The 15570-nt window shown below is 36.3% G+C and overlaps 1 protein-coding gene across 1 annotated transcript; it reads left to right on the plus strand.

Moving 5' to 3' along the window:
• The first annotated feature begins 8849 nt into the window (after positions 1–8849).
• LOC115676927 (serine hydroxymethyltransferase 1, mitochondrial) lies at positions 8850–14602 on the plus strand. Its single transcript, XM_030599963.2, has 15 exons — positions 8850–9046; positions 9153–9203; positions 9350–9436; positions 9844–9965; positions 10122–10198; positions 10612–10736; positions 11688–11780; positions 12116–12208; positions 12326–12523; positions 12675–12779; positions 13342–13407; positions 13573–13650; positions 13821–13932; positions 14014–14124; positions 14306–14602. The coding sequence occupies exons 1-15, from the start codon at positions 8954–8956 to the stop codon at positions 14449–14451; spliced, it is 1557 nt and encodes a 518-aa protein (XP_030455823.2). The 5' UTR covers positions 8850–8953; the 3' UTR covers positions 14452–14602.
• Positions 14603–15570: the final 968 nt, after the last annotated feature.

Consider the following 15570-nt stretch of genomic DNA (forward strand, 5'->3'; position numbering starts at 1 on the left):
AAGATGATCGAAACAGCCTCATTTTGATCCAAATATGGGTATGGATTGAAAGTTGATGAATTTTTTATAAGAAAAAAATTTGACCAATATTGGGACTTAATCTAAAGTTGGTGCTTCTATAGGACCATACTTTACCTAAATTGGAGCTTGAATAAAAATATATCAAAACTAATCCTCTCTTGAGAATATCATAGAAATGATAATGTGACGCAATAGGGTGGTCCATTCATGTAGATGTAAACACAAGATTATTGTCGCCTCAAGAATTGTGTTACTTACAATTTTAAGGAAGAAAAATATTGCAACATTTCACCACGACCACCGGTTTGGCCTAATTTTCAAAAGCATGATCCCAAAAAAATTTCTAACAATAGTCTTATATTTTTTCGAGTTACAAGGTTTTCGTAGACGTAAAAATTGAGTTAATTGGACATCGAACAAAAAAGTTATGTGCAGTTAAAATTTGGTATTTTTTGTCAAATTTATATAATAAAAAAATCATATTTTTGAAAATTGGAGCAAGCCCTTCAAGTGGCTCATCCTTTGTCGAATCCCCTAATTCAATTTTAATCATTTTTATGCCTTTTTATATTTTCAACACTTTGCATCGATATGCTTTAAAGTATTTTCTTTTTCTAAAAAACGTGTAGTGGAAAGTGTTCAATTTATATCATGATTTCATTGATCTCGTTGTTTTCACTTTTTTCACTACACAGACTGCATACATCGTTGATCATACTTTCTAATTGGATTGATTGACATTCGCTTATGAAATTATATTATGACAGACCAAATAAAGGAAGTAGTTCTGAATTGGGTTGCTTGGAATATGGTAAAAAAGGAGTATAACAAAAGTGAGCTAAGTGTGATGCGTTTTATTAGTATGTCAAGTACATCAAAATATATGAGTTGGTGACAGTGATTAAACAAAGTGTTTTTTGGCCAATATATAAATATCAATTTTTCAACAACTATCATCTTGCGTGATTTTGTTGACTCTATCAATAACATGTGCAAAAACTTCTTAGTATATCTTTTCATCCTTGTTATCATGGGATAATTTCCCTTATATTTACTTGTATAGAAACTAAATTTGATTTGACTTGTGGAATTGGACAGCACTTGATGTCTAAGACGAAGAAAACACTTTGCTATAATTTCAAGGTATGATATGTCCTATATTAGTTGTTTTACAGTCTAGTGTTTGAGCGAATGGAATTGCTAAAATTTTGAAGATTTGATATCGATTTCATCACATGAGCCTTGTGGTATCGTGTTAATCTTCATGTGCATAAAGTAGTGGAGTAGATTCTTTGATTTAACATTTCAATTGCCCAATCACTGCCTTTTTGATTAATTAGTTGCTTACTGGAAGTTGAAAAAATATCTAGAAAGTTTGATGAGAATGTCGTGGATGCCATAAAAAAATTTGAAAAATTGTTTAAGATATTGAATAATTGCTTGCTATAGCTCTTAATTTAGCTGCACAAACAACAGTGTCTAAGGCAATACACAATACCTTCATTTTTTAAATATTTTATCAGCACTTTCTATTCGACAGCCCATTTAATCTTTCATCTTTATCATCTTTTTGTCATATTCAGGGCTTGAAACAGACTCTTAAGAGGTTTAGGTTTGGAGTTGTCAATATATTTTCGACTTCAAGTTCATCTTCGTAGCACAAGTTTGGAGATATCAATACATTTTTTATTCCGTGTTCATCCTCACAGTACAGGTTTAGAATTGTCAATACATTTTTGACACCTTGCTTCCAAGCTTTATCTTTGTCATTCCACTGACATTCTGACGTGACTCAGACCTCTAGTGGAGGTATAGACAACACTTTATTTATTGACCAAATCTTGAAGTTTAGATTGGAAAAAGTTAAGCTTCTAGGTTCAAATTTGGAGAAAATAGAGAAAAGTTCAGATAGGAGGAACATTTGGAGATTAAAAAGGAAAATAATTTTTAAAATTAAAATGTGATAAATGCACTTCTTGTAAGAATGTCTTGGATGCCACAAAGAAATTTGAAACTTTGATTTATGAAAAGAAGGATACTGATGGATTTTTTATTCTTGGTTTGGCTGCACAAATAGTGGTGTCTAAGATAATATACAATACTTTGTTGTGCCATTCTTTTCTTTTATTTTTTTGGCACTTGCCAAGAGCTATTTAATCTTTCACCATTATCATTTTGTGTCAAATGTAAAGGACATGAAAATACAATTCCAAGAGAGGCAACTAGGTTATCATTGTGATGATTGAAACTTTATCTTTGCTTATGTTACTTAGGCCTTCAGTCTTTGACCAAATCTTAAAAGTTTAGACCGGAAAAAGCTAAGCTTCTAGGTTATAATTGAGAAAAGTTCATATAGAAGAAAGATTTGGAACTTTTTCTTTGTGGGTCTGATTTGGAGCTTAATATAGTTCAATTTGTCCACATTCGACCACGGAATCAAAAGATATAACAATTTCTAAGCACGAATATGACCTTGAGGGTATCAACATGAATCTTAATCCACTAGGGTGGTACATTAATGTAGATCCAAACCTAAGCTGACAGTTACCTCAAGCATTATGTTGGTTGTAATTCTAACAAATAAAATATCACAACTATTCACCACAACCTCCATTTGACTTAATTCTCGAAAAAGTGATCTCCCAACGAATTTTCAATAAAGGTCGTGTATTTTTTCAAAGTTCAGCTAATGTACTTTTCGTAGATGTAAAAATTGAGTTAAATGGACATTGGATGGAAAAATTATGTACGATCAAACTATTGGTCATTTTTTTTGTCAAAATTCTTTTAAAAAGGGGAAATTAGTTTTTGAAAATAAAATGTGACGAGTGTATGAAAAGGCCTAACATTTCTAACAAAAGTGCATTAAAGTTCTTAAACTTTCAAAAAGTGCAATGTATTTCTAAAACTTTTCAAATTGGCATAGTCAAGTCCGTCCATTAATTTCGTCAAATTTGATTAATGAAAAATGCTGACGTGGCTTTTTTTTATTACTCTTTTAAGTCAAATGGCATCAAGGTGGCGCCCACTAAGCACTCAGAAAAAATTGAAAAAAGAAAGAAAAAAGGATTAAAAATCTTAAAAACGAAAAAGAGGAATTAATTTGCCTAATCCTCTAATTTGTTCTTATTTTTTGCCTTACCCAAAAAAAAAAGAGGAATTAAAAAATATAACACTAAATAAAAGCAAGACCTTGCCAGTTGCCGGCCTGCAGATCAGGTTCTCCAACGTCTCAGTTGGACGGGGTGGGCGCAATTTGGAATGTCCCTTGCATGGAGGAAGAAACTCCAGTTGCCATATCACTCGGTGAAGCATGACCAAAAGCTAGAGCCTCAATTGCAAGTTTCAAATCTCCCTCGCTCCACAAGCTTCTAGCAATTATATTTATTTGTGTTTTCCAATTTTTTAGTTTGAAGCTACCGATTTTCAATTTGCTTGTAGGAAATTAGAAAAAAAAATCTCATGGTTGTCGTTGTTGATTTTCTAGAGCTCCTGATAGGATCAGAATAAATAGTTACTATGTTTGGTGGGAGTGTCAGCGTTTCTGGTCTAATCGAATATAAGCTTTGAAAATAGCGGCGGTTATATTTGTTTGATCAGAGAATGATAGTTATATGCAATGCATGCTCAATTGACTTGGTTCGTGTTGTCATTGGTGTTAGTTTGTTCAAATTAAAGTTATCTGATTGGTTTTCGAGTGTGTATGAGAGCTGTGGAATTTGCGCCTGAATCTTGTGCATTTGATTAATGATGATAGTTCGTGGTGCAGCACTAAATTCTCTTAAATTAGCAATATAAACTGCATTTAAATCCTGTGCTTTACCAATTGGATCGTTGCAATTTATGAGTGCTAAAATTTACCCCTAAAATATCAAGAATAAGAAATTTTTACTGTAAATGATAACGTGCTATCCATCTTGAAGAGGGGACGTAATGTTAAAAGCCTATGTTACCATGAACTTGCATAATTTGGGGTATTGTCAAAGATTTACACTTAAGTTAAAAATAGGATGTGCATATCTTCCCTGTTAATCGCTTCTAATTAAACTTAAAAGATGAGATCCCATCAACAAAAACAACGTTTATTTGGAATTCTATTTTGACTTGCCAATTATTTAAGACATTAGATTATTAGAATTTTGGCATATCCCAAAATGACCATATCAAACTACTTTGTCATAGGAATATTCATTTTTCGTTTTCTTTTTTTATAGTGACAAACGGGCCATCTAATAATGACTTTAATCATGATTCACATGTCGCTATTAATTCCTCAAAACCATACACTTCGACCCTATATATTTGACTATAATTGCCACAATTACAATCATATATGGACTTTAAGTACTCTTCCAAAATTGCTACTTTCAATCAACTTCACATTCATTTTCTAACACGGCTCATATGTGCATTTCAACATCCGCACCATCAATGTAACCGAGGTTTAGCTCTTCCAAGTTTATGAAATTGCGGTCCAAAAGAGCAGAGAGATACACAATCGGAAAGAAGATCCCAGTGTAATCTGACTTCTCCATACCTCCAATTATACTCGTCACTACGGCGTGGCCCATTGGATTTCCTGTGGTCGAAGTGGGATTTCGCGAACTCAGGCTCGATGTCAAGGACATCCACCGCTTGCACACGGACTTGGATTGAGCCCATCAGGCTCGATGGGCAGTCGTACTAAGATCTCGTCCAGAATATCCCATGGAATGTGAGGTAACTTTGGCTTTCTTCATAGTAGAATTCTGATTCCTAATTGATTAACTCCATAGTCCATCGTGACCTAGCTGACATAGATGAACCAACTCAATAAAGTTTCATCTTGGATTAAGTCTGATTCTTACTGAAAAAAGATGTAAGCGTTTGTTGAGTCCAATTCAATCCCTAGCAAGAAACCCAAGCCCCAGTCAATGCAAATTGGGCCTGAACCAGCAATCCCCATTTGGGCCCAAGCAGTGAGGATCCTGATGAGTTTCTGGTACCGCCTTCTTCTGGTGGTATCTTAAAATTAATGATTTTTATAATGACAAAAAGAGCTCATAATCTATGTCTACTCAATGTAATACGCTTTTTATTATTTATAATGTTGACCGTTATATGATAATGCATAAAGTCTATAAATGATATGACTGATCAATGAGATGCCAAGGTAACATCATTGATCGGATAGGATGTGAGCCATTCGACATTGTTTATATATGATCATGTGTCTAATCAAGCTTGTGTTGTGCATAGAATTCACGCCTAGTTCATTTCTTGACCATTAAACCAACTCCATTTCAATACTTAACTTTATAAACTTAAAAATTTAAAAACATAAATGAAAACGTATTTTCCTAAATTGAGGACTCATTTATGTATTATTTCACGATCATGTCCTTTAGTTAATTTTCAACGGTCCAAATTTGAAAAATCCAAGAAGCATCTACAAAATTACGCCTAACACTAAGAACGACAACAAACTCTAGCTCTGGAAGTTCCTGTATGGATTGCGATACTCTAAATTCAGCATCGAGAGAGACAAAAATAAGTAATACATAATTGAATATCAACTGTTGTTCAAGCCAACGCAAATATAAATTATTCACATAACTTACTATACATAAGTGTTATGCTATTTATGCAATACTGTGTTATAACATTCGTTTTGGTAAATTGGTTTTCTAAGTGATGCTAAATTTGCAAGTAGTTTTTTGTGCTACAATGTCCATTTAAGCATCCAACAAAAATCGTCGCATCGGTTAGTATGCAAATTTTGTAGAGGACTCTTAGTATACGACCATCATTGAAATTATATGATTTAGGTCAACAAAGGTAATTAGGTAAGTTGTATATGTCTCAAGCATGTTGCACATACCTAAGTTTTTTAATTTGTCGGAAGAAAATTGTATTGATTGCTCAAAAGGATACATGAGAATTACATAGGTTTTCATGGCAAAAAAAATCGAAGCAGAGTAAAGTCAAATATACTATAAAACAAAGCAAAATCTTAATATAAGGAGGATCAATATAGCACCGGCAAGTTTAAGCCCACTAGATCTTGTATCCTCGTCGGTGATGAGCACATACCGGAAATTCCTTCTCTAATAATTATGGCGTTACCAGTTGGCAGTGCATGCCTATGTTCGGCTTTCTCTACACCGTTGTCATACATAGACAACCAAAACATGTTGAACAAACACGTATCTAAGTTTTGGAAGATCAAATCTTCGTAGTTCAGCAAGACGCTAGAGTTCCTACGATCACTTTTGAAACTAGAGGCAGATGATCTGTACAATGACAAAGCACTAGTTCGAATTCCTGAAAACATTATTAAACTCCTGGAACTAAATTAGGAAAAAATAGCTCCCAGATCTCGAACTAGATTGAACTCGGATCTAGAATCAGACTAGGAGAAAAGATCTCCCAGATCCATATCGGGAGAGAAGAAAAGAATAAAAAAAAAAGGGCTAATACCACGAAAAATCCCAAATTGGTACATCTGTGACAAATTTACCCCAAACTAATTTTTTGACCACAAAAAATCTCAAACTGGTACATTTGTGACATATTTACCCCAAACTAATTTTTTGAGCACAAAAAATCTCAAACTAGTACAATTGTGACAAATTTACTCCAAATTAATTTTTTGACTACTAAAAACCCCAAACTGGTACATTTGTGACAAATTTACACTCCGTTAGTTTCCGTTAAATTGGATTAATACAAAAAAAAAAATCATAAACTGGTACATTTGTGATAAACGGAGAGTAAAACATAAAATCGATATATCCGTTACCTGCCACTTATCATTTGATAAAATAATTTGACAGTAAAATTTAACGAAAACAAACTGAGGGTAAATTTATCACAGGTGTTCCAGTTTGGGTTTTTTCATAATATTAATAAAAGAAAACAAGAAAACTCAAATAAATCAACAACAGAGGGATGGGACCCTCCTCCATGGCCGAAGGTCGAAGAAGATGATGGAAAAAGAAGAGAAAGAGAAAAAGACTTCTCGGCTGCTTTCACATACCTTAGTTAATAAGGCTAAATACCGTGGAATTGTGACTATTCTACAATTTCATCTAAAGCATTACAAAAGTTAAAAGGAAAAAAAGTTACTTGCATGTCGGGTTGACTCGACCCAACCCGGAAATTTCCGAGCTTGTGCTGGGTTGACCTTGTTCTTTTACAAGTTGAAAAAAGTCCATCCATACCCTATTTTCAGGGTGGGTTCGGCGGGCTATCGGGTTGGGTTGGACTAAGATCGAATCGAAAAATTGAACGCTTCGAGAAACAAACTCGACGCAAATTATAAAAATGTAAAACAAAAAAAAAATCAATGCACATAAGATGAACATACCAAAGCGGGAGCGACATCTGAGAAAGTGACCGAGTCTAATCGACAAAAATCGTCCGAAAGCTTCGGTGGCCAAATTCGTCTCACAAAGCACCGCGCTCCTATCATGACATATCCTCTCCGCCCACCCTTTTGTGGTTTAGAATCGAAGCAGTTTTAGATAGGGATTGTATGGTCGGATTTGGTTGTTTGCCCATATTTTTCTTTTTTTTTTCCCCATTTTAAATAAGGATTAAGAAAATTTTGACAGAAGAAAAAAAGAACAGATCCTCCTTTTGTAGCCCATTTTAAAAGTAAATTTATATTTTTCTAGATGTGGAAAAAAAAAGCAAGCTCATCGACCGATTCCGACCCAAGAATTATTAACTAAATATCCATCGGCGTTAGTAAGGAAAGGCTACTTTCTTTACCAACCAAAATTAATAAAAATTTTCCCTAAAATAAATTTTGATAGAAAAAAAAAGGAAAAATAGATCGTGTTATTTTCTCCACATAATTTCATTTTTTCTCCTTTTGAAGCTCCTTTTAAAAAAGAATTTTTATTTCCCAATATGTGGAAAAAAAAAGGGGGGAGATTCCAATGTTAGGACTAGATCAACATGAGCCGTGCAATGACTATGGAACAAATGAACATGGAAAATTTTGCATCTTAGGAAGCAGGCCTGTCTGGTTATGATTTTTGAATTGCAACCTTTTTGCTTCCTCTTAAAATTTTAAAGTTTTGTCAAATTTTTCAAAGTCGTAAGAAGATTACATGTAAATTTACGACATCAATTATCATATATTGCGAAAATTTTAGATGTTTCGGATTTAAGAGAAAAATGAGAGTGCGTCCCTCACAATATTTAAACTAAGAAGAAAACAAAAATGTAAAAATTCACCAAGACACGTTTTACCAATTTCTGTTATCGTAAGTTTGATCTGCAAAACTGAAAAAAAAAAGATGTATAAAATGAGGCGATATTTTATTATTGAGCATAAAAACAGGTCATATGTCTAGGACAAAGCCACCGTAGTGCCCCTCATTGTGCATTTCATGATGAAAACAAAATCTGCCTTTAACATCTTGGGGAAATTGCCCTACAAATCCTAAATCTGATATACAGAACTTAACCGAATCGTAAGGCTCTTCATTTATACAATCGGTCCTGATGAAGATTGCCACAAAACTAGCGATCGTATGGTAGTCCTCATCGAAGGACTCTAATTGTACTTTTTGATAACGGATTAGAATTTAACGAAAGCTATTGAAAAGGCTAAATGGATTCCAAACCTAAAATTTAGGATTTCGGGTGGTATTTTTTTTTTATTTTTTTGCTTGAGCCTCCAATTTCCCTACTCTTTGGTATGTGTGGGCTGAAAGAGATGATACACCAGGTCACCCGACCACCCTAGAACTATATCCTCCCTCTCATTTCTTTGATTTTTTCCCTCAATTTTTTCTTTTATTTATTGAGTTTATCAAACAGCCTCACTTCAACCACCAATTGCGCAAATCCCAGTCAGCCATAAACCATAAACGGGAAACTCATCCCCCAACTCTCGTCAACCACCAAAGGGCAGAGAGACAGAGAGAGAGATAGAAGAATGGCCATGGCAATGGCGCTCCGACGCCTCTCCTCCTCCATCGAGAAGCCCATCCGTCCTCTCGTCAATGGCGGCGGCTCCGTCTGCTACATGGTCCTCTCCCCTCCATTTCCTTCCCGTCCCTCCCTCCCTTCTCTTGCTCTTCTTTGGATTATGCATCAATGGTGCCGGTTCTATTCTCTGACTCTGTTTCTTGCAGGCGTCCTTGCCCAATGAAGCCGTCTACGAGAAGGAGAAGTGTAGCGTCACTGTAAGCGTCCTCATAGTCCTCCTCCAACTTCCCTATGTTTTGACAACATGAGTTTCGAGCTGTTCGCAAGTGGTTGTCGTATAAGTTTTCGCTCTCTTGCCTTTGAAATGATTCTACTTTTGCTCGTGTACGTTATGTGTTTGCAGTGGCCGAAGCAGCTTAACGCTCCGCTCGAGGTCGTTGATCCCGAGATTGCTGACATCATTGAGCTCGAGAAAGCGAGGCAATGGAAGGTATCACTCGGCTCTCTGTTTTTCTCCTAACAAAGCTTCTCATATTGCCGTGTTGGTACTCATTGCTTCCATGTTTCATTGGCGAGTGAATTTTATTTCCAATTAGTTTCACTGTTTGGCCGATAGTATTTTCAAGAGTTCTATGAAACTAGCAGCTACTTTGCTCGCTATTTGACTGCTGCAAGCAAAATCATGCAAGAAATTGAGAGGTCCACCTACCCTTTTCCTTTTGCTGGAGGAGGAACGATTTGGGAGTTTCTCATGTTATGCGTAATGAAAATGAAAAAGATTATGTATATAGCTTTTTTTTGTTATGAAGATTAAATCCTTCTCTGCAATCGATAATTTCTGATTTCTTATGTTCGGTTACTAATGGTTATGGTGGTGGTTGTTTTGTGCTTACCAAGGGGCTGGAGCTCATCCCATCAGAGAATTTCACTTCTGCCGCAGTAATGCAAGCTGTTGGATCGGTAATGACAAACAAATATAGTGAAGGATATCCCGGTGCGAGATATTACGGAGGAAATGAGTATGTTTGAGCACTTTCACAATATGCGTATCTTATAAAAGAACTTTGTACTTATTTGCCGCTGTGATTTCAGCTGACTTGATTCCATAGTTCTGGTATTTACTCTTAACCTGGTAAAATTTGATTGGTGGTGAAACTGGCAGTCTGTTTGTTCAGGTATATTGACATGGCCGAATCCTTATGCCAGAAGCGTGCTTTGGAAGCATTTCGGTTGGATCCTGCCAAGTGGGGAGGTAGTTTATATGATATTTTCACTTCTACTGCAATAACTTCAGCATTCTCTTTGCTTGTTCTTCTGTCGTTCTCGTTCTCATTTGTTTCCTTACATCTGGAATGTCTTTGTGTCAGACTCAACCTTTTTCACCTATAAATTTCTAATCATATTCATCTCTTGGTCTTTGGGGTCAGTTACCACTCAGTACACAATATTATGATACATCTAGTTGATATGATAATGTCGTCGAATGCATTTTGTTCGGATTCTTGTATTTAATTCTCCCATCAAATGTGACAGGCAAAGGAAAATCAGTCTAGTTAATGGCCCAATTAGGAACTGATTTTCATCACCAATTTGTAAAATTATTTGATATGCTTGCCAGAATATGCGTATTGCCAGCAGATTTCTGAGTATCCTTCTGTATTGCAGTTAATGTGCAGTCTCTATCTGGGTCTCCTGCCAATTTCCAAGTATATACTGCACTTCTAAAAGCTCATGATAGGATTATGGCACTCGATCTTCCTCATGGTGGACATCTTTCTCATGGCTATCAGGTGCTTAATGTTGCAATCAAGAGCTTTTTACTTTTTTGTGGATCTGTTTTGTCAGAAGAGCTTTTTACTTTAACCATAAAAGTTGCTTCTTCTTCACTAGAGATGGCGTACGTCATAACTCTCTACTAGAAACTCCTCCTGTAGCGAGGTAAAGAAATTGGGTGGCATCTTATCCACGGCAATTACAAATATAATGCAGTTTTGTGCAACTATTGTGCATCATAGTCTTATTTCAGGTTGTCTTGGTGGTCAGATTTTCTTGCTTTAAAGGACCTCTGCCTCTAAGTTAATCCAAATAGTAAACTGTGCAGCATTTGTCTATTCTTTTCATAGAAGCGGTTTCATTGCTTAGCTCAAAATTCAACTGAATTGGAATGAGAGAGTCAACTTTTTCGGCAGAGAATTATTTGTAATTGCACAGTCCTTCATATTTCTTAGGGAGAGGTGATCAAGTCATCTTTGGTCAAAGGCTATAAAAAATGAGCAATTCCTCTGGTTCCCTATTTTTCTCTGCTGAGGTGAACATGTGATTCTTCCATTCATGAAGCATTTGACATTTCATCTGATTTGGCAATCTTGTAACGGGATTTTTTCTGACCATTTCAGAAGTTTTTTTGATTTCTCGTTTCATTTGGGGATACATCCATTGATCATTGGGTCTGTGTTCTTAAAGCTTGTTCATTCATCTTCTCCATGTTTTTGGATATATTAGTAGATATTAAAAATTAGTTACCAATCTCAATGTGGAATGCTTTATTCCCGAACAGAATGAGATGAGAGATGCATATCCAGCTGATAAATGCAGTATCTAGTTTAGTCTGGGCTAATATACTATCACATACCCTGAGAAATAAATATACAACTTATGAGAAGGCACCCCACATTCTCAATTGATGAAAGTTGTTTGTCTTGGTATGTAGTTTCTAATTAACTTTTTCTGTTCTTTTGCAGACTGATACTAAGAAAATATCTGCAGTGTCCATATTTTTCGAGACAATGCCATATAGATTGAATGAGAGCACTGGCTACATTGATTACGACCAGGTAGGTCTTCTTGACACTCTCTAGGATTCTAGTCATGAGGATGAGAGATCTTAATCCGTCATGGAAAAATCATCGCTTTATGCAATAACACAGCAAAAACATCTGTAGTCTTCAGTGTAATATGAAAGGGAAGAATGTAGCTGGTTGTGTTTACAATGGATGTTTAAACTGTGATTCTTTTGGAACTAATTCTAGATGAAATTTCAATATTCTTACCTGTAGCCAGATTGTTACACGGGAATTACCAGAGTGGGTTAGAGTACGTTGTGGTATGAATTGTAAATGCTCTGTAATCTCTTGATGGTTTCACTTTGTTTCTCACTTCAACATTGCAGTTGGAAAAAAGTGCCACACTCTTCAGGCCAAAACTAATCGTGGCTGGTGCCAGTGCTTATGCACGTCTATATGATTATGCTCGTATTCGTAAGGTAAACTCAAAAGGCCTTTTCCTTTTAGCACTTAAGTACAGTTACTGTTCAAAGTTGGGAACGAACCTTGCCTTGTAATCTAGAAATCCGATGTATAATTCCTGATGTATGCAACAGGTATGTGACAAGCAAAAGGCTATCCTGTTAGCAGATATGGCACATATCAGTGGCTTAGTTGCTGCTGGTGTGGTTCCCTCACCCTTTGAATATGCTGATGTTGTTACGACCACGACTCACAAGTCACTTCGTGGTCCACGTGGAGCCATGATCTTCTTCAGGAAGGGCGTAAAAGAGATCAACAAGCAAGGGAAAGAGGTTAATAGACAATTCAGATTATTCGTTTTCCTCAGCCATTTTTTCATAGCTTTCAAACCCTACTTTTGTTCTCCCCTTTGCCACAAAGCTGAAGAAAGATGAGACTCTCTTCTCATGTGAAGCAGTGTACTAAATCTTGATTTATTATCAGGTTTTGTATGACTTTGAAGACAAAATCAATCAGGCCGTGTTTCCTGGTCTTCAAGGAGGACCACACAACCACACAATAGCTGGTTTGGCTGTTGCATTGAAGCAGGTGTGCTTTTTTGACCAGATCTCCGTTGTAAGGGGATTACATTGCATGAGTGCATCAATTGCAGTTTGTTTTCTGCAAAAGTGCAACTCATGTTGGTCTCAGTAGTCATTGAAGTGATTCCATCATAGCTAGAAAACTATGTCTCATCTTGGAATCCTTTCAGCTATGGGCAGGAATCCTTGCTTCTAGCTGACTTAATTGGATATTTCATTGGTCAGTGTCTAGGTCCTGTTTAGTTAATTAATGCTCTCCAGTCTAGGTCCTGCATTGCTATAGTACTGTTCATTTATTTTTCTTCCTCGTTGCAAAGTAGGTGGTTCTTGAGAAGCTCAAGTTTATCTTGTGATCTGCTTTGCCAGATAATTTAAGAGACATAATGTAATTTGACTCTTCTTGAAGTACATTTAATTCTTAAAATTCGGAGGCTAAGCAGTTAGAAGATCCAGTAAACTGTAGAACAGCTTCATCTATGGTGAACAATTTGCTAGATTTGTATATGCTATTTCAAACCTTTATTAATATTCTCCTCGAGATCTTAAACGTATACCCTTTGTAATTGTAGGCTACAACTCCAGAATACAGAGCCTATCAAGAGCAAGTTCTCAGTAACTGTGCAAAGTTTGCAGAGGTATCTCTCAATGACCTTTGACTAGATCAATGGCTTTGAACAAATGGTTGCTCTTGACCTTTTAGTGTTATTCAAGTATATTATCATTCAATCAAAGGAGATAGTTTCCTTCTGCATTTTTGCCACTTCTTTGTTATAATCTTCCACTAATTACATCATGTGCAGACTCTCACTGAGAAGGGCTATCAACTTGTTTCTGGGGGAACTGAAAATCATTTGGTTTTAGTGAACATGAAGAATAAGGTAATGCAGGAACTTCACATTCTCTCCTTTCTATGAAGGTGCTATCGATATGTCTTGAAGAACTTACATAAACATACTAGTCCATCTGTGAGGGGCACTTAACTTGTACTGCACTTTACCCATATAAAAGGAATCAATTTGTCCATCTTTTTTTTTTCTTATCTCCACAGGAAATTGATGGTTCCAGAGTTGAAAAGGTGATGGAATCTGTTCATATTGCTGCCAACAAAAACACTGTTCCAGGAGATGTATCTGCCATGGTTCCTGGTGGCATAAGAATGGGTAGAGGCTGCTTATGGACTACATTGTGCTTTCAGGTTCAGGGTCTTCATGTTGGTTATTTATGAACTCCAACTACCTCAGGTACCCCTGCTCTTACTTCGAGAGGATTTGTCGAAGAGGACTTTGTGAAAGTAGCTGAGTTCTTTGATGCTGCCGTCGGTTTGGCAGTGAAAATCAAGGTCGAAACCAAAGGTGACCGGTTCTACCAATTCATTCTTCTCTCTGCTGATTATACTTGGTTCAAACCACCTAATGCAATCGAGCATGCTTAATGCTTTTTCTCTACTGCTTCCTCTTTTTGGTTCTCACCTTCTTACTTTAACTTATTCTGTTGTCTATTCTCTGATGAATGCTGGAAAATTTTGTCTAACAGGAACAAAGTTGAAGGACTTCCTGGCCACAATGCAGTCTTCCCATCACCAATCGGAGATTGCTAAACTTCGCCATGGCGTCGAGGAGTATGCAAAGCAATTCCCTACAATTGGGTTCGAGAAAGCAACAATGAAGTACAAGAACTGAGGGAGAAATCACGTGTTGTAAGTATGGTACTAAATTGATTGTCAGGAAGGAGTGCTGCTGCTGATACAAATTTCGATGTTGAGAAAATCTGTACCTTGATCTCCCTATCTAAAACTAAAAAAGATACTGTAAAGATGGAAATTTGAAACTCTCTCTCCCTCTCTCATTGCATACGACGCATGCTATTTAATGCACTGCGAGAACATGTCAAATGAGAGACTCAAGTTATACACCAGCGTTGCCTCTGGCTTCAATAAACAGAGAAGTTTATTCTCTGTCATGATGATGAGTCAAGTGTAATCAGTTGATAAAGCATTAAAATAAAAGATTACCATAAACAGCTCAGTCTAGTGGCATAGTCTATCTACTGCAATTAAATGATTATGATGCAAGGGCAGTGGTTCATCTGTCGCAATTTCAGCTTTGATATCATACGTGATGTAACTCATCCCTCTTCAACTACGCAGCTGTTCAAGCATAGCATGTCTTGTCTTAATGGTCTTAGATGGTAATAAGCGTTTATGAAGCGTGTGAAGCACTCTGGTTTTGCGATTCAGAACAGATGTTCCTCTTCATATCTTGATCGACAATTGATTTGGAAACTTTTAGCCAAGTTGCATATCGATAACGGTGGACAAATTGGCTCCATTTGACACAATAAGCACATTCTATGAATGCGAACTTCGAATTCTAATGTACCCAGCACGTTACATTGCATACATTATCAGCAGTGAAAACAGCTGACTGATATACTTACCTTAAAATCAGAGCTAGACCTTTTTTTCTGGCCAAACATAAGTAGACTCTCGATATGGGTAAGTGAGCAATCCACTGATCTATTCAGAAAAGGAGCCAAGAAGCTCAGTTCTAGCTAGAAATACATCGTAGAACAGTGCAGTTAGAATGAACAGCAGAGGACTTCTAGCGACAGATTTGTTTGATCACAGTTGCAAAATTAAAACATGATCTCCTTTTGGTTTTTATTTTGTTCCATCCCCATTCTGCAAGTAGCATGGCATGTCATGGACAAGCAATGAGATTGTAAGTAGAGTCTCAGAGCTGATGATCAGAAAGTGAACTAGCTGATTTTTGTAAGTGAACCAGTTAACATGCACTAGG

Source organism: Syzygium oleosum, unplaced genomic scaffold (assembly GCF_021117445.2).
Source record: "Syzygium oleosum isolate NSW1041296 unplaced genomic scaffold, Sole_v2.1 Sole_v2.35, whole genome shotgun sequence".
Classification (NCBI taxonomy): Eukaryota; Viridiplantae; Streptophyta; class Magnoliopsida; order Myrtales; family Myrtaceae; genus Syzygium; species Syzygium oleosum.